This window comes from Mercenaria mercenaria, chromosome 9 (assembly GCF_021730395.1).
Source record: "Mercenaria mercenaria strain notata chromosome 9, MADL_Memer_1, whole genome shotgun sequence".
NCBI lineage: Eukaryota > Metazoa > Mollusca > Bivalvia > Venerida > Veneridae > Mercenaria > Mercenaria mercenaria.
In genome coordinates, this window is record NC_069369.1 from 81,994,274 (window position 1) to 82,015,300 (window position 21,027).

A 21,027-nucleotide genomic window follows, 5' to 3' on the forward strand; every position below is an offset into this window, starting at 1 on the left:
GAATTTGTCTAATGACTAAACTATTTTATGTCTATGAATTTAATTTTGATCAAATTTTGGTATCACCAACATTGTCCTATGTCTGTGCGTAACTGCTAAAGTTTACTTTTGAGACATTTTGAGATATTGGCAAGGTAACAAATGACGGGTTAGCTGTTTTGGTCAGTACATTTTAAGGCCTAAACCACTTCGTTTTGCATTTCGGAGCATTATAGTTTGAGATAATTTCTTTTTTATCTAAGATCTTTGCAACAAACATATATGTACATAATTTATGGAAACGCACACCACCTTTTTAAACAAAAATCTTCCTTGTATGCAAGCGTAGCATTGTTACACAAAGTGCGTTCACGTGTTGTGATAGTACCACCACGCAAATACCGATAACTCTTTTCACTTCTGTTACTTTTAGATAGCGTTGATCTGGTTTATTGCTATGCCCTGCATTTTGAAACAAACAAAAAGCAACATGTTTTGGTGTCGATATTGAAAAGATGACGGCGATATAAGATAAATATAGAGCATAAGCAACATAAAAATCTGCTTAACGATATAATTTGCTAATAGCTACGTTACTGGTAGTTTAAACATTTATTTCGGAAATAATATTACAATTACATTTTACAAGAAGGAAAACATATTACAAGTACGAAAGAGATTAGAACGAAAGAGAATTTATAAAGTTCTTACCACTGTAGTAAGCTATTATATACGTTACTGTTAAAGGCACTGTCCTCCAGATCATATATTTCTTAAGAAAGCTTTGAAACTAAATTACTGTCAGACTATATATTATCGAAACACATGATGATTAGTTTTTACTAATTTTTACATTGAAAATTGAAAGGCGTTTGTAACGCTTTATTTATTGATCAACTTTTATTTTCGCCCGGTTTCATTCCCGGCTCGGGCATCTTTTTTTCTTGATTTTGCATTCTTTTGATAATTCAGAAGCAAAAACTCATATTTCAAAGAAAATCATTGCCTTTAAAATCCAGCATCCAGAAAGTAGCAACAAGTACACGCTATAACAGTTCGTGGGCTGAGCGCGAAACTATTGTAACTGTATATAAATGAAGAACAAGATAAAATAGTTTCGCGCTCAGCCCTCGAGTTATCATGATTTACATAGACAATGAAGTGACTGATATCAATCATGTCTTACATAGACAATGAAGTGACTGATATCAGCGTCACAGGTTTACTCTCTTTGTCTACATTGTGATTTTCAAATTCTTTTCCAGGAACATCATGACACACTGTAAGTATGCTTAAAGCTGCCGCTAGAAAGATACAAACACCTGAAAAAATAATGTATTGATTGTGACTGTGCTAATTGAACAATTCTCTCAAAATGAAGACTTACTTATATATTAACAAACATCATCTGAAACACATGCATATGTATCCATAGTATGTGGTCTAAAAAGTAAATGTTAACTATATGATATTACGAACAACTTGACTCTTATTGGGCAATTCTGATTAAACCGTACATGATGTGCCGAAACGATGCAAAATAAAAAAGGGTTTCTGTATCAGAAGCTTGGATTTTAGATACCTAGTTAATATTGCAATGTTGAGAGACAAATGCAAATACATGAGTTACAGGTAATCATCCGTCTAGACAGTAATTTGCAGTCGTTCGTACAGCTGTTACTGTGAACACTATGCCCGTATTTGGCCAGTATGACACTATGTGAAAACTATGTATGTATTGGAAAAGGTTTTTAACTTGACTGAGTTAATTTCAGCGATGGGTGCGATAGCGTAGTTAAAGTTTTTGAAAGAGTATCATGGCAGTGTGTTTACTGTGTTAAAAATAATGAGTATGCTAGCATAAAACAGCTGTTTTGTCGTTTTCAGCTGGGGTTTTAACAGGACAGTAAACGCGTGTTAAAAGAGAGATATCCTCGCACTAGCGCGCTATTAACACACCTTTTAACGTATGCGCGTTCCGCGCCAAGTGGTAAACGAATTATGGCCACCCCGTAACAGTTAATTCAAAAGGAAATGACGTCATTGTAAAAACAATGCTGTTAAGACATTTATTTGTATTGATGAACAATACATATATTTTTTAGATGTTTTACCAGCTTTATGCCAGAATAACTTTAGCGCATGTTCGTTTCGTGATGTAGCATCTGCAGAATCGCTCGGGATACATTGATATCTTCGCCCTACTGGGCTTGAGTACCAACCTATCCCTAGAGATTTTGCAGATGCTATAACACGAAAATAAATATGTGCTGTCCCTACAGACCAGACATAGCAAATATTATTAACGCAACTTTAATATCTCGACATACATTTGCAGCACCTCTGCCGCACCTTGGTAGGACATGCAAAATGAAAGTACTACAAATTTTGAATTCTATGTTTCTCAAATTTTCAAGCAATATTAAATTTTTTCCAAGCTGTTTGAATAATTGATTAAATCACATGCCCGTCGTTATTATTTTTCAAAGACCTGTAAAACCAAAGATCAAAACAAATACACTTGTTCCTAAATGTTTGTACAATATTATGTTGGACGACAAAGATTATCATTTAGAAAATATATGATATTCGCAATACCTGCAAAAGTAAACGATTGTTCGTATGTACCACCATTGTCCACCAGTACACCTGCAAATAAAAGCGAACTGTACATCAGGTTAAGCCTCAATAAAAACATAGCTTTCCCAAAGCGTAACCCAAAGCATTCAACCGTTTGCAAGCCTAGCATACATAAACAAACACACGCACACGCACACATGTACAGACAAAGACAAAGCAATCACACGAGGACACAACGAACATATAAAGGGAAAAAAGTGGGAGCCGCCAAGGAACAGTCAATGCAAAACCACCATTTGGGAGCTTAAACCAGTTTATCGTGCGCATTTAACCTCATTTTTACCCCCACCATGTTCCAAACTCACAGGACAGTGTAATTAAAAGTTATCCCCGCAGGCAAATCCTTAAAACATACACCATTAACAAAAGGCATGGCATGTAAATGCTCCCGTAAATTTGTATAAAATGTTATTGTTAAGAAGAAGAAGAAGAAGAAGAAGAAGAACAACAACAACAACAACAACCACATCTATTTAATGTTTTTGCAGAAAACAGAGCATTAAGAGAAAGCCACGTAAGGGTCCGACGAAATAGGGCAGAAGACAGATATCAAAACAGCTCGGTCCCGGTGTGATTTTAAAGTTGCTTATCGTAAAGACCTCAGTCCGTTCCGTCAGACACAATCAAAATGATGCATTTTCTTTATTATTCTTGAATTTCAAGAAGAAGACTTATTTTAGCTGTATAATAATTAATATACTAGTGTCTATAATTATGATTATCTATGTTATAATTGTTCTAAAATGAAATGTAAGAAAATGGTTTTGTATTTACCAGCAATTACTGGTCCTAATACAGCACCAATTCCACCAAAGAAAAACTCAATTCCTACTGCTGCAGACACAAACTTGATACCGACAATACGTATATTTACTACCGTCATTAGTACATAGCAGCTGCCGAAAAACAAACCAAAGACTGTCGCAAAGACGATGTGCCCTGCAAATGTATATGATATGTGCGGATACACAACTGTGCTTATTGAAACGACGCCCAATGTACCTGCGTATAACCAAATATCTTTGAACATACTCAGATTTGCAACGAATCCGGTTATTATACGGCCAACGACAGATAATATACCTGTCACTGATACCATCCATGCAGCCTGAAAATCTGTGAAACCTTTCGACACAATATATACCGGCAGATGCAAATAGATTAAAAATGTCCCGACGCAGTTCAAAAACATACCAACACTCAAGAGAGCTATTTGTTTGTTAACTAAAGCTTTACAATACTGCGTAAAGCCTCCGTCGGAATTTGATTTTGCTTTGTCGGACCTTGCATTATCTTTGTTACATTTGCGCATTTCTTGTGTATGTAGTTCCAGTTGACTTGGAAAATACATCGCTCAAAACGTTACAATGTTCAGAGACATTGTGGCCTGTATAATAAAAAACCCTGTAGATCCATAGTAATTTCGAGCCAGTTGCATCAGGGGTGAGAGCGCAAAGAGACCGGCACCCATTCCAGAAAGAGCAAAACCTAAAGCAATGTGGCGTCTCCGTTTGAAATTGAATTCAATAACAACCATGCTTGCTGTATATCCGACACCAGCACCGCAACCTGAAGTTAAATATATCTAATCAACAGGAGTGAACTTTTGTGAAATGTTAAGTCATCAATCGTTAGGCATTTTGTTAATGAAGGTCTTGTAAATTAGCTATGTAAACAGAACTACCGTGTTTTTAAAGAGACAGATTTTACTTCCGGACCAAAAAACATAATCATTAAACTAAACGATTTTCTAGGGAAGTGCAATGTAGTAATCACTTTGTCCAGTCCGTCTGTCCAACTACATTTTCATACTATTCTTTGTTGTTTGTTATGTATGTGTGTGTTTGTGCGTGCGTGTGTTCGGGTTAAGGGGCTTTTTCAACAATTTTTAGGTGTATTAACGACGGTGTCATCATATAGCAGTGAGCATAATGCCCAACTTTATACTGCTTCCCTACGTGAACATCACGCAGTGGATACGTAACATAATGCCCAACTTTATACTGCTTCCCTACTTGAACATCACGCAGTGGATACGTAACATGATGCCCAACTTTATACTGCTTCCCTACTTGAACATCACGCAGTGGATACGTAACATGATGCCCAACTTTATACTGCTTCCCTACTTGAACATCACGCAGTGGATACGTAACATGATGCCCAACCAAGTCATATTATATTGACGCTGGGCCAATCTGGAACTATTCACTTAATGCAGAGAGCTATGCCAACATTTTTCACGTTCTTGGTATGACGCAGCTAGCGGCAAGTGGTTTTGCCTTTGTGACCAATGCATACCAAGATCCGTGCAAGCTGATCATGCTTTGCACTTTTCGCTATTCAGTCGAACATCCATTCGAAAAATAAATGGTACTACCCGAATTGATTGATGGACCAGTCCATTTTGGAAATTTAGCGGGCTAAAAGTTGATAAAACAATTTGATATTTAGAATAATCTTACCGGCAACGATTCCCAAGGTGAAAATTGCTGTTTGAATGTTAGGTGCAAATGCTGTTCCCAAATATCCCGCCACCAAAAGTGTTCCTGATAACATAACCGCTGTCCGACAACTGAAACTGTCCGCAAAATAGCTTGACAAAGGAGCTGTAAAATATACGTCAAAGCATGTTTTAATGTCTGTATGAAAATGTCCTGTTCCTTGTGACTAAAACGTGTGAAGCATAATTATAGTCTTCTTTGTCTGGCACTTGTAATTTATTTAATTACCTAATTGAAATATGATATAACTTCAACTTACTCTACATTCTGCGGTCATGTCTTTTTTGCCCTACATAGAGTGTGTATGCGCGAAATTTTACTTCCGTTGCTAAGGAACTCGCCGAGTGTAAATTCATCGATACAATATGATATGAGAAACTGAATTAAAGTATATATTTTTAATTATATGGCTACCTCAGTATGGAATTAGTTGCTACCCACCTTTCCGGAAACTCATCATTTACAAGGAAATCCTTAGACCAATATATCCAAGATCTCTGATCAGACTTCAGAAGTGTTTAGAATCAAAGCTTGTACATATCGTCAGCAAGTTCCACATAGATTCTTTTTGTGGTGTTATGACATGTTAAAGTATTTTTTTGATAAATGTGTCTGGACAATTTCTCCTATATTACAGTACTCTATTGTTGAATAAATTGCAATTAAAATTAAAGTTGTGGGTATTTTACAGATTTTTAGGTTGACTGATATTTACATAGTAATGTCCTTATGATATTGTTATAAAGTGTATATGTACATATCATTCTTAAACTTACTATTAAAATTTACTAATGCATCTTATCAGAAATTCGATATCCCCAGTAATATATTCAACATACCTTTTCTTTGTATATTTAGATTTACTTCAATATTATATTTCTAAAGAAAAAACTAGGTTATATTACTTATATTACATCGAGTTTCACTATCATAATATGAATAAGATGTAAATGAAAAAGATGATTAACGTTTTGATTACTTTATGACGGCAATGGATAGGCACGAGATGAAATAGTAAAAAATTTAAACGAGTTATAGCTTTAACATATTTTTATAATCATTGAACAATGTTTTATTGCTCTCTTGTTAAATTGATCGTTTCCGATGTAACCTTTCAGCTGAATACATTTGAAATGACTTTCGTTTCAAATATTGAAATAAATGCTCATGATACGAATTTTATTTTGTGCTCTCCACAGTGAAATACTGAAATTTATCGGTGGCATAAAATTGATATTTTCACTGTATCAAACAGTGAAAATATCATTTTTATTTTTCACTGGTACACAACTACAGTGCACTTCAATGCGAACGAATATGAATTATAAATAATAGAAAATTCCTTACAAAATATAGATCTACTTCAGTAAAGATATAGATGTATAGAAATACTAACATGATCATAAATATATACATTCTGTCATAATGAAATGTAAAAGAAATCAGGAAACTTGATAGAACTATTTAAAGTTTGTCTATAAAGATATCCTGACATCTCGACATAATGACGTCATTATGCGATGCACGTGACGTTGCGCGGACAAAATGAATAAAATTTGTTAAAACTATTTAAAATACATAGAATAAATTGAAAATTTGTTTGTTTCAATTGTAAGATCGAAATATATGCCACTCGTGAAAATATTGCATTATAGTGTTCACTCAGTGAAATATATTTCGATCTTACACTAAAACAAACAAATATCCTCTATCTATTATCAGCTTTGTAACTATCGTCACTGAAATGGTAGGTCTCTCGGTCTTGTTACATATGATAAACATAAAGATAAAGATAAAGATAGAGTGTTCTTGTCCAAATAAGAGAATAGTTTCAATGTTAAGAATTAAACAAAGGAGCTCAATTGAAAAGTCTGTGATTGATAATTTCTATTTTGATTTGGCTGTTACACAGGTGTCTTTCAGCGTTGCATTAAAGAAAGGATTCAGCGTTGCATTAAAGAAAGGAAATTCATTTCAGAAAAATAAAATGTATTCCACATTTATCATATGACTTTAAGTGCTAGCCATCCGTAATCGGAATCTTGTTTTCTTCTTAAGAATGTCAACATTCAACAATGATGTTACATATGTAATTAATTTTTCTCGTGTATTAAGGGCAGTCGCTTTGTGATTTTGGATTGATCTCTTCTTGACTGTGTTTATCTACAATAACTTATGTCATGATATTTTTACTTCTTTATTCTTTACCGTCGGTGTCATGCCATGATATCAGATATATTTCCACATCGAAAGAAGGTTAAGACTTAGCCTTACATTTTGAGAAAAAAAATTCAAACAACACCAAATCATAGAAAGAAAAGGTTGTTTCAGATGAAAATTGAACAACATATAAGACATGTATACTACTCTACACGACCACTGTCAGTTTACTGATACATACATTGAATTTCGGAAAAAGGCTGCATAATTTTTTACAATATAAACAACATCAATATAAACATCAAGCTTTGATTACCCTTCTTGCAAAACAACAATGGTGTAATAATAATTCGGGGCAACATCTTTTGCAATATTTCACGCGCGATCTGACGTTATTTACAAAAACATGAGCGAAAGAGATCGTTCATTATTTTTCTAATTTTAAATCGACGACAAAATTTTCAACAAAAAAAATTCCAAAATGAAGCGTTTCCGTGTGAAAAGCAGAATAGTATTACGGGATATTTGCATATTATGTCATATTCTCACAGTGAACAAATGTGTGAAGTTTCAATCCAGACGGGGCTACAGATATACCAGCTTACAAATGTACCCCAAAAACTAAAAACTCGAAAAGGGGCATAACTTTGTAATACGGAATTGTGCATTACATATCAAATCAACACAGTGAACACCTATGTAAAGTTTCAATCCCTTCCATCCGTAATTACATAAATACTAGCTTACACACAAAAATAAGCAAATTATTGCAAAGTCAAAAAAGGGATTTTTTTAAACCGAAACCCAAACAAATGAAGTTATAAAGGGGCATAACATAAGAAAAAAGCAAGAAAGAGTTATGGAACATATGTTCCGCATGTCAGATAATCACAATGATTAAGTGTATTCCAATTAGTGGATACTGCAATACGAGCTTACATGGAAGACCTAATCAAATCGGGACCCTGATGCAAATGTCTACATATTCTTCGAATCAACGAGCTAATATATGGCTTGAATGCATTTTATACGTTTAGATTAATATAAACTGCAGCGCGATTCACGGATTTGCAAAGAGTCTCAGTGTGGTTCACACCCATCTTAACGCACGAACTATTACATTCAATCCAACAAATAAGTACGCTTTATAAAACTGTTTATTAGAAATTGTTTGCTATACATTTACAATAACTTAAAAGATCTTCGTTCTTCGTACGCCCTCCCATCCACCCGCTCCGCTTCATACAGATTTTTTATTCACTGAGCATACAGAAATGTTTCACCTTTTCTAAATATACAGCTCGTTCGTAAGTTAAAATTTCAAAAAAGGTCGTACAAATTTAGAGATATGCCTAGCTGCTGCAGAAGCCGGTAATGACGAAACTAATTTTTTCCTTGGTGATATTTCAAAAAGAATTAGTGTTGGTAGTTTTTAATTTTACAAAGTTGTAAATACCTATTGTTTGCAATAATTATATTTTAAATATGCTATTAAATTTCAAAATTATCAACAGTACGTGCATTATTACTAATTAGCATAGATAATCAACTGTGAACCCAAAGGTGTTTGTTTTTAATCTGAATTTATTTTTTAGACTCAATTACAATTAATACTAACAAGAAAATGGTTTATAGTATGCATTCAATTAAAATTCTAAATCGTTGAAGTATCGGTTTTACAGCAAATGATTCGTTATTACAGTGGATAAGATGCAATTAAAGACATCCGGTGTGTATAGGATGGTTCTTCCAAAGGGCATAGGGCATATGTACATATAGGAATCTATGAAAAGTCGGTGCACCATACTAATTTTAACTGCAAAATATCTAATGCAAAATGCTTTTAAAATCACATATATAATCAAGCTTAATTGAAAGTATTTAAAATATTTACTTAAATGATTACATTATTATGATTTGTTCCCTTTGATTAATAAATGTAATTTTCGATTATTTGTTAAAAAATCAGTAAAACGATCCATATAAAGGTGCACCAATAGCAAGTCCTACCTAATACGCGAACACGAGACCTGGGTACCGTGTACTCAAACATTTAGAAAGAAGTTTATAGAAAACAGACAAAGTTACGTATCCAGTCCTTAGAAAGGTGTACTCATCAATTTATATATCCATCACTTAATTTGAACTAGCAAATAAATTCTTTGAAGTTTCTTTTTACGTTTACAATGGCATAAACAAGAAAACGACGCCCTTTGAATAGACATTGAAACAAGTTTTGAGCCTTTCCACGGATGACTCCAGTACCTTGTGTCAATGGAACTAACAAATACAGAAAAATAACATTATCAAATTTATGTTTCGGAAACAGAAGCTTGTAAAAAATAACGAATCAAAATTATGCTTCCGTCGGTAGTTATTACAAAAAATACAAATGATTATCGTATTAAAAATGAAATGAGTTTTAACAGTTATCTCAGAGATATAATAACTATATGTTTACATATTGTAAAAGAGGGTGAAAAATCATTTTTCTATCTAAATGTCAACAACAGCATTAATAACAACAACAACAAAAAACAACACTGCCTATGTTGGAGAACTTAAATTTCAGACGTGTTTGAAGCCATGAAACCTGTAGGTAACGACAAAATTGAACCTAATACGGAAGAATGCAAATCGAGTGGTTTCAATAGAAAAAGTGGAAACTCCACAGGTCGCTCAACACGCTCAAGGTCCATTAAGCATTAAAATCTAAAATTTCAAAAGTGTACACCGTTTATATAATCAAGACTAGATTTTTCGAACTTTCAACTAAGCGCCAGCTACTTAGATGTGTCATCCATCGGGTTAGTATCCTCATGACATTGACATTCCACTCCAACCTTGCATGAACAATTTGGGGTAAACGTAAGCCAATTAAGTACGCAGGAAAATGCATCGAGTACCTTAAGTCTTTGCGACATAAACACAGATGTTTTTCAAGAACCACCATAATATGTTGGGCCTTTGAAAGATTTCGGCCGCCGTCTGTTTTCGTTTTCTATCAGCCATAGAGCGAAGGAAGCTAAGTATTTGCTAAATGTGTTGTCTTCCATAATTTGTACCTTTTTCAGTAAATTGATTTGATGCTGAACTTGTATGCTGATAAGTACAGGAAGGATCGTAATTAACTGCAAATGAATTTCTTAGCACAGAGGCGGGTACGATTTCGTTCATTGGTGTGGTCGTCCAGTCTTTGGGGAAACCGGGGTTATTTTTTAAAATTAGGCAATTGACACAAGTCATAAACTGTATCGATTTTGTTTAAAACTCCACAAAACAAACTTTCTATTTCTTTCTTATAGATAAAACACAATAATTTGATTTTATCCCGATTTGCTATGTTCCATTAAGAGTCATTGCACCTTTAACATATAATAAATTTATAGTTCTTTGACATATATTGTTTATAAACATAAAGGTTAGATCACTTTCATTTGTTTAACCGTCTTCATTATTATGATATTTGCGATTACTGTTTGTCAAAAATATCATGTTATCGAGTTTTCACTATTAGATATAAAACAAGACTTTTTTCAATGTTAAGCACGAAACTCGTCATTGTGATAGAAAACAACTGCGCCTATTTTTTTTTACAGTTTGCCTATGCAAGTTTTAATGTTTAAAGACGAATATACCTAAAAATTGCGACATATTAAAGTACCGATCTGGAAAGAAAACGTATAAAATTGAAATGCACTGACAATTACCTCATGCGCAATATAATACTGTTATAAAATGACAAAAGTATCTCTAATAAAGCTTGTATCCAGTTGTTTTGAAGTTATCAGGACTATATACTAACTATGAATTTGGTAACATGCCAGAAGTGATAATATCTCCTGAAATATTCAATTGATAACATAATACAGGATATTAACAGAATAAGAGACTCATAAGAGACCCCTGACCACCCCCATCCCCCATGAAAAAAAATTGATGCAAAACATTATTATTGTTTAGCTTGTCTGACTGTTCGTTTGCAACATGTGCATGTATCCCGTTTAACCGATTTAAAGTAGACATTCCGCAATCGAAATGATTCGAGTTAAATGGTTTGTAAAAAACTGGGATAGTACCGAAAGGACAGATAGGTCATCTAACCATTTTAGTAGTTGTCAGATTACTTGTGCTAACTCATCAACATTATCAACAACTTTTGCAGTCTAAGTTAAATTTGATAACCAACTGATAATGTACATTCAGCAAAGATTTAGTGTTGACAGTAAATATTTATTTTCACAAACAGTTGTTGTACAATAACTTCAGTTTCGAACTTGTCTTACCTAATTTAAGGGAAGACACTTGAAAAGTTTACATTTCAAAACGCTCCTAGAAAAATGTCTAATTATTACAGTAATAAAATATGCTATGTTTTTTATGTATATATTAACTGTCTTTCTCCTTATTTCTGCGGAAACTGAAATGTCATATAACATGTTAGACTATTTTACAGTATATATACAATGAGCGGTAACTCTTACAGGTAAACAGATCTTAGTCTGCAAGTGATCATTTTGCAGTATCAGTCAAAATACAAAAACACAAGATACAAAAATGCGGTTTTAAGAGGACGTGCTAGTAAAAAAATGTTTACTGTTTCAATCTCTCAACGTACGGGTCGTCTGCAACTGATTTTCTGAATTAGTCATATTTCATTGAAGAAGACGGCCACGACGGAGTTGAAATTGCGGAGGTACACGATGATGATTCATGTTAAAGCGGAAGGAAGGTATGTTTCTTAATAAAATCGCGTGCGCGTGTTCATTAAAGGGCCACCATTTTTTCCATAATGCATATCGAGTGTTTATGTTCATCGGGATTAAGTCTGATAGATAAGTATGAGTAAGGTGATTTTTCATTATGTAAAAGGTAAAAAACATGTTGTTTTTTTTTTCTCCTGGAAGATAAAGGTATCAATCTTTAGCTCGCTTAAGAGAATTTTAATACGGCACAATTTTGTAGCACATATTATGATTACCGCTGCATTCGATGTGTATTTTTTCTGTTGCGGTGGAATTGTCCCAGACTGTTCCGCTATATTTCATATAAAGCTCCATTGAACGAGACGCATAAGTGATCTAGAAACGATCTTTGAAGTAGGTACTTTTCTTTAAATTTGCGTAACATTTCAATATGCTTTCAAGCTTTGGATTCCCTAGAAGAGCCATGAGAAGGCTATTTACATTCGAAGTATTGTACCTACGCTCTGTATTTTAGTCATTTAGACAATCACCATTTCTGTTATATTAAATCCACATTATAGGTAATGATTTAATTATAATGCATCTTGGATTTTATTGAAAAAAATATTCATTCGATTAAAAAATTAGAATTTTCGAACACAACCTGTTTCATCACGACGCTACGCTTGTACAACTCATTTTCAAACTGTTTTCTTATTTTTCTCATTACTTTTAACACGATTTAACAAGTCTCTATGATTGTTAAATTATGGCAGACATTTTGTAAGTTTCCCCTTATAAAACAAAGTCTGCGTAAAACTAACACTCGAGTTTACTATATCTGGGTTTAATTGTATATTACATCTCTCAGCTTTTGATGCCCTAAAACCAACATTGTAACGAGATCACAGTTTAACACAATAGTTCTCAATGGATTTAGCAGTCTTGCTCCGAAAAGCATCAAAATCAGTATATGAAGATATTATGACATTTCTTTTTATTTTTTTCAAGAATAAAGAACGAATCGGTTTCTTTTAAATATTTTCTCAGTTTCCAGTGACTGCCCCTTATTAGACCCACAATAGGCTTGCAGGATCGAGAGCCTTTTCCTTGCCAAATGTTTTTAATGATTTGCATTTCGTTTGCTTAACACTTACTTTACGTATCATTCCATACAATCGAAATGTTCATAATTTGTTTTTAAAAATCACAGCCATGATTGCGTTATAACTGGATTACTGTGGGCGAATTTTTCTTTTACATGCTTGATTAGAACAGTAAATCTGTGTCGTAACTGGTAATACGAACATTAGTATTGGGGTATCGTCAATCTTCGACAGTAAAAACGAAAAAATCCTGTACAACTACTTTAAAATGTTTTCTTAACAATACTCTGTATAATGTTTATTAATATACTATATTCGACAAATATATAAAATAAAACTCATAGAACTACCACATTAACTAAGAAAAAATAATGTACCACTGATTGTAAATGCAGATGGGAATATCCGGCTCTCAGATAACTGTTTTAAGGTAGCAGGGTACACTTAGATGCGAAATTTTGGGCACGGACGGTCTTACATGTAGCGAGTCGCAATATTGCACGTCCCCTATGAGCAAAATTAGGGTTGCCATTTTATAAAATGCGTGCATGTTTTGTGCTTTTAATTAATGGCAAGACCAGGATTCTCATACAAGAATAAAGAAAGTTATCAAAACGAAAGGTTTACACCATCCATGAAAAATAGCATGCCAAAATCATCAATTTTGCGCCTTTTGAACAGCCTACAATGATCCCGCTGCAAGAACAATGTCCAATTTTATTGCATGTCTCAATTTAATAGTCCTTACTGAACGTCAGGACATAAACGGAATGGGGGCCCATCCAGCTCGTTTTTTCACAAAATAACGAAAATGTTCCTGAGTATCAATCAACAAGCACAGAACCCTTCCGTGATTTGAATTTTTCCGCGAAAAGGTGTCTCATTGATCATACAAAGCTACCAGCAGTTAGTTTTCCAACTGACATCAGAATTTTACATGTATCGGCTGTATAAATTTTCTAAAGAATTAATAATCATTATCTCTCACCTTAATTTACAGACATCCAAAATCACGAAGTTCTATTTATAACAAATATTGACGGGGGCCAAAATTCGAAAGTGTACCCTGCTACCTTTACGGTTACGAGGCTCTATAAACCTACTTCATTAACAACCTGTAACAAATAATTACACTGTCGCCTGGCGACACCTCTGAATTTAACGTATCTTCAACTCCGCTAGAACGATAGATATCTCATAGATCGTAATTTGGACTGTAACTTGTTGTCCTGGCATGTATATCATAATAAGTTATGTACGTATTCTTATGCAGTTTGTCTCAACGGTCACTAGATTTTCTTTCATTTAAAACCTCAACTTTAATTACCCTGACAGTAAATATTTGTAGTAAAAGACTTTCACTCTAGGCTGTCTATCAGCTAAACCTTGCATGCTTGAATGATTCACAAACGAATAAACGTTCAAATCCGGATCAAAAATGGAAGGCCGGTGGGGTGTGGAGGTGGTGGTTTAAGGAATATAAAATAAATATAAAATTAATTGAAAATTGATAGAGTACAGTGCATCTTGCTTGACTTGATTTTGCTTAAAATAGGAATACAGTATATTGTTCAGACTGAAAATGAGGATATTGTGTAGAATATTATTCGAAACTAAATAGGGAAGTTCCCTCATATAGATATCGCATAGATCGTAATTTGGGCTCTAGTTTGTTGTCCTGCCATGTATATTACCATAAATTATGTACGTATTCTTATGCAGTTTGTATCAACGGTCACTAGGGTTTCTTTCATTTAAAACCCCAACTTTAGCAAGAGACTTCAACTCTAGGCTGTCTATCAGCTTAATCTTGCATGCGTGAATGATTCACAAACGAATAAACGTTCAAAACAAAATGGAAGGCCGGTTGGGTGTGGAGGTGGTGGCTCAAGGAATATAAAATAAATATAAAATCAATTGAAAACTCAGTCTGATAGAGTACAGTGCATCTTGCTTGACTTCATTTTGCTTAAAATAGGAATACAGTATATTGTTCAGACTGAAAATGAAGATATTGTGTGGAATATTATTCGAAACTAAATAGGGAAGTTCCCTCATATTTGTTATTATGTCCCCTTTGAAAAAGGAGGGGTATATTGTTTTGCAGATGTCGGTCGGTCGGTCGGTCTGTCGGAATGTAGACCAATCCGTTTCCGGAGGATAACTCAAGAGCGCTTGGGCCAAGGATCATAAAAGTTGATAGGAAGGTTGGTCATCACCAGCGGATGACCTCTATTGATTTTGAGGTCTGTATGTCAAAGGTCAAGGTCACAGTGACCCTGAATAGTAAAACGGTTTCCGGATGATAACTCAAGAATACCTGAGCATAGGATCATGAAAGTTGATAGGGAGGTTGGTAATGACCAGCAGATGATCCCTATTGATTTTGAGGTCAGTATGTTTAAGGTCAAGGTCACAGTGACCCTGAACAGTAAAACGGTTTCCGGATGATTACTCAAGAATGCTTAGGCCTAGGATCACGAAAGTTGATAGAGTGGTTGGTCATGACCAGCAGGTGATCCCTATTGATTTTGAGGTCAGTATGTCAAAGGTCAAGGTCACAGTGACCAGGAACCATAAAATGGTTTCCAGGCAATAACTCAAGAACGCATGGGCCTAGTATCAGGAAAATTGATAGTTAGGTTGGCCTTGACCAGCAGATGACCCCTATTGATTTTGAGGTCATTAGGTCAAAGGTCAAGGCCACATTGGCCAGGAACAGTTAAATGGTTTCTGATCTTATTGTCCAAAACCATAGGGCCTAGGGCTTTGATATTTGTTTGTAGCAAAATCTAGTGGTCCTCTACCAAGATTGTTCAGATTATTGTCCTGGGGTCAAATATGACCAAACCCCTAGGGTCACATGGTTTATATAGACTTATATAGGAAAAAACTTTTAAAGACCTCTTTTCCAAAACCACAGGGCATAGGGCTTTGATATTTTGTATATGACATCATCTAGTGGTCCTCTACTAAGATTGTTCAAATTATTCCCCTAGGGTCAAATATGGCTCTGCCTTGGGGGTCACATGGTTTACATATACTTATATAGGGAAAAACTTTGAAAGTCCTCTTGTCCAACCACAAAGACTATGGCTTTAGTATTTTGTAATGTAGCATCATTTTGTGGTTCTCTACCAAGTTTGTTCAAGTTAACCCTCTCGGGTCAAATATGGCCCTGCCCCAGAGGTCATATGGTTCATATAGACTTATATAGGGAAAAACTTAGAATCTTCATGTCCATAACTTACATCATTCAAATTTGGACCACATGTATAGTTTTGAGTGGCAAGATGAACCTTGATATGAGTTGACCTTGATCTTGACCTAGTGACCTACTTTCACATTTCTGTACCTACAGCCTTCAAATTTGGACCACAAGCATAGTTTTGTGTACTGAAAAAAAAATGACCTTGTTATTGACCTAGTGACCTACTTTCACCTTTCTGAAGGTACAGGCTTCAAATTTGGACCACATGCATAGTTTTTTGTTCCAAAATAAAATTTGATCTTGAGACTGACCTAGTGACCTACTTTCACATTTCTGAAGGTACAGGCTTCAAATTTGGACCACTTGCATAGTTTTGTGTTCCGAAATGGAATTTGACCTTGATTTTGACCTAGTGACCTACTTTCACATTTCTGTACCTACAGCCTTCAAATTCGGACCACATGCATAGGTTTGTGTACTGAAAAAAAATTGACCTTGTTATTGACCTAGTGACCTACTTTCACCTTTCTGAAGGTACAGGCTTCAAATTTGGACCACATGCATAGTTTTTATTCCAAAATAAAATTTGACCTTGATTTTGACCTAGTGACCTACTTTCACATGTATCAAGCTACAGCCTTCAAATTTGAACCACAAGCATAGTTTTGTGTACTGAAATGAACTTTGATCTTGAGATTGACCTAGTGACCTACTTTCACATTTCTGAAGGTGCAGCCTTCAAATTTGAACCACATGCATAGTTTTGTGTACCGAAATGAACTTTGATCTTGAGACTGATCTAGTGACCTACTTTCACATTTTTGAAGGTAAGGCTTCAAATTTGGACCGCATGCATTTTTTTTGTGTTTGAATTGATTCACATTTCTCAAGCTACAGCCTCCAAATTTGAAGCACATGCATAGTTCTGTCTACCGAAATTAACTTTACCTTGAAATTGATCTAGTGACCTGCTTTCACATTTATCAAGCCACAGCTTTCAAATTTGGACCACATACACATTGTTTTGACCTTGATTTTGACCTGGAGCTAGTCTTGAAATTTGGAACATTAAAAAATGGCTCAGTGGATGGCACCAAGATCAATCTGTAATCTCTTGTTAGGTTAATAGGTTAAAGTTCAAGGTCAGATTAATCCAGAATGGTAGAACTTTTGTTTACAGTGAGCATATAATTTCTGTTCCTTGTGCAATTACTGAATGCATCAAGGGGGGAATTTCGTGTTCGGCGAGCTCTTGTTTAAGATATATCTTGAAACAAGAGACAGTATCTTGTACAATTACTTTAAAATGTTTTCGTAACAATACTCACTATAATGTTTATTAATACACTATATTCGACAAATATATAAAATAAAACTCATAGAACTACCAAATTAACTAAGAAAAAATAATGCACCACGGATTGTAAATGCAGATGGGAATATCCGGCTCTCAGATAACTGTTTTACGGTTACGAGGCTTTATAGACCTTCTTCATTAACAACCTGTAACAACTTATTACACTGTCGCCTGGCGACACATCTGAATTTAACGTGTATTCAACTCCGCTAGAACGATAGATATCTCATAGATCGTAATTTGGACTCTAATTTGTTGTTCTGGCATTATGTCATAATAAATTATGTACGTATTCTTTTGCAGTATGTATCAACGGTCACTAGATTTTCTTTCATTTAAAACCCCAACTTTAATTACCCTGACAGTAAATATTTGTAGTAAGAGACTTTCAGTCTAGGCTGTCTATCAGCTAAACATTGCATGCTTGAATGATTCACAACCAAAACAATTGCCAGTTTAAGAAAAAATATGAAGTACATTGTATTGTTGATTGTTCAATAATTTGTTCCATATTTTTGTTCCTCCATATTTAAATCAAATTAAATCGCACTGCCATTCTTCACATTCAAAGTTCTTCATGAAAACTGAGCTGTGAACTTCTGTCACAGCCTTTGACATAATGTAGGAATCAGTTTAGACATAAAATAGAAATTAGTGTAGAAATAATGTAGGAATCAATGTGGACATAATAAAGGTGCTGGTGGCTTTGCTACCAGTACAGACCAACTATTCATGTTCTGCATTGTTCGCTATTCAGTCAGGAAATTTTAAGCAAACACACCTTTGAATAATAAATGGTGCTGACCAAACTGAATGATGGACCAGTTCATTTTAAAAATTTAGCATGGTAAAGGAAGTCTGGGATAATTACAAAGATTAGCAAGTATTGCTATCATAAGGTCTTAAAACGATCAGCTGTTTCACATTAATTTAAAATCTATAACTCATTGTAAATAGTTTAGTTCTCTACGTCTATAATTAAACTTGATTAAATACCATAGTAATGATATCAAATTTAGTTCAAGGCGTTGATTTTATCGATATTTACGAAGCTGTCATGACTGTGTACAATTTCTATTTCTCTGTGGTTCATGACCTCATTAGCTTCTCCCGGCAAATTCATTTTTTGACGGTTAAACTTATTTTTTGAAACTGTGCTTTACAATTATTTCTGTTTTCAAAAACAAATTATTCCGTTTTCATAGTGTATTTTTGCAAACATTAAACTTGTTATTCAGTAGTTGATTCAAAATGTTGAAAAAGGGCTCTCTGATGTGTAACATGTACAAGTTATATAAAAAGCCTGTCCAAGTTCCATCTTCTGGCTTTTATATGGCAGCTAAATTTTTAGAAATCACAGATATTATATCATGCCAAAAACTTACGTTAACATGTAAATATACAGCGTCAAATTATAACTTCTGAAGAAGTCATTTGTAGTGAACTACTGAACATAAAATAAAGGTAAATGCATACCTCCAAGAGACACGGAAGCTGTCTGTAACGATCCTGCCCATGATGTGAGGGACACACTTGATCCATACCTCTTTAGAAGAGTAGCATGTATTATTCCTACACCATACACATTTGCACCAATTAGACAACATGCGCCGAAACTAGCTAACATTATTACCCAAGACCATCCTTTATCCAGGCTTTTGAATTTGTCTATTTGATCAGATGAATTTTCCAAATTTTCAACTTTTATCTCTGAATTTTGTTTTCTCTCCATTATAGACTTATAAAATGTTCATGTGTATTGCAATGTTTTAGTTGTAATATAACTACTTAATGCATAAACAGCAATAAATGGTGTATTGTTAGTTAAGATCACAGAGCGCAACGTGCCAAATTACAAAAAAATGTAATGAAGATGTTTTCTCACAATATAGTCGGTTACAAGAAACTGATTTATAAAACATACCTTATCCTTTTTTGTTTCTTGTTAATTCGATATAAATTGCGAATAATCACGGTTATGTAAAGGTAAAACATTTATATAACACGCGAATTAACAATTATGATATGATCAGCGTCTGAATTTGTATCCCTTTTAAAAACACCAACAAAAGATAGGGATATATTTAAATGTTGAATTATTCAAACACTAGCTGGTTACCTTTTATGACCTCTCCTCAAACTCTGTAGCTACCCGATTTTTGGTCTCAAAAGGTATCCAGGACGTAACTACACGTTTGTTTAGGGTACGGTTAACTTTCTTTGCCCAAGCGCTCTAACTAGGTCGAAAACTTCCAAACTTAAGCGTGGTAAAAATCGTGATATTTCGTACATGAAAGCACAACCCGGTTATCGTGTATAACCCTTTAGATACTAGATATTGATCAGGACATACACATATACGTCCATGTATGGAAGTTAGTTGAAATGTCGAGTAAGTAAGTCGAAAGTACGAGTTATGTAAGTCGTCATTTCGAGTGATGTAAGTCGATCTTTCGAGGTACTAAGTCTAGATTTCGAGCAGCATGTCTTGAAAAAAATCATTGTTTGGAGTTCAGATGCGAAGGAATTATATCACGAGGGCGCAACCCTCGTGACATAATAATACGCATCTGAACGACAATATGCACTCGTTCTGTAGCGGCAATATTATTGTATCTATTATATATAATCGTTTTAATGCATACGCATCTACACTTAAAATTATTATATAAATGATACAAATTTGTTATTAAGCCTAAGTTAAATAGAAAATGCCATCGTTAATGAGCTTTGAAACTGACGCCACAAATGACGTCACACAAAATGGGAACAATAACCTAATATAAAATGCTGCTCAATCCTGCTAGTTGCAATAGAGAGTAAGTAATGGCATTCGGTGAAAAGGAAAACGTACCTCACTGCTTGTTCATACATTCTCACATACTGTCTTTTACTATTACCTTATTATTACCGCTATTTTCTCCACCAAGTAAAGTTTATATGCCGTATGCACAGGCAAACAGTTAATGGAAAACAAAGTGTATTAAACATGTCAATAACATGTTGTAAAAGAAAAAATCAAGTTCATGCTAGCTTATACACATTTTAGCACCTTGGTGTCTGCAACATTTAAACCAGAAGCAGCCATTTACATATTAAGAGGATTCATATAACCCTCGAAGCGTAGTACCCTCTTATTGTCAACACGGTCCAATGCAACCTCACGTTTGAAAATGAAACTGATGCTGATGAAATATGTCGAAACTGGCATCCCAACATTCCCTCTAGTACAATTTAGGCTAGATTTATTTTCTTGAAATTGTTATTTACGAAGTGTTTCAAAACAATGTATACATTGTCATCAAAGAAAAAGATACTCAGAATAAATTTGAAAGTATAAAATGAAATAGGCATAGCTAAGCTTCGTTTGAGAATGCTTATCAAA

The 21,027-nt window shown here is 34.4% G+C and overlaps 1 protein-coding gene across 1 annotated transcript; it reads right to left on the reverse strand.

Moving 5' to 3' along the window:
- Positions 1-576: 576 nt before the first annotated feature.
- LOC123548152 (monocarboxylate transporter 5-like) lies at positions 577-19,435 on the reverse strand. The gene is made up of 5 exons (XM_045335384.2): positions 19,119-19,435; positions 5,085-5,228; positions 3,394-4,188; positions 2,578-2,628; positions 577-1,301 (listed from the first exon to the last, which is right to left on the reverse strand). Exons 3-5 carry the CDS (start codon positions 3,968-3,970, stop codon positions 1,162-1,164), a joined length of 768 nt encoding a protein of 255 aa, XP_045191319.2. The 5' UTR covers positions 3,971-4,188; positions 5,085-5,228; positions 19,119-19,435; the 3' UTR covers positions 577-1,161.
- Positions 19,436-21,027: the final 1,592 nt, after the last annotated feature.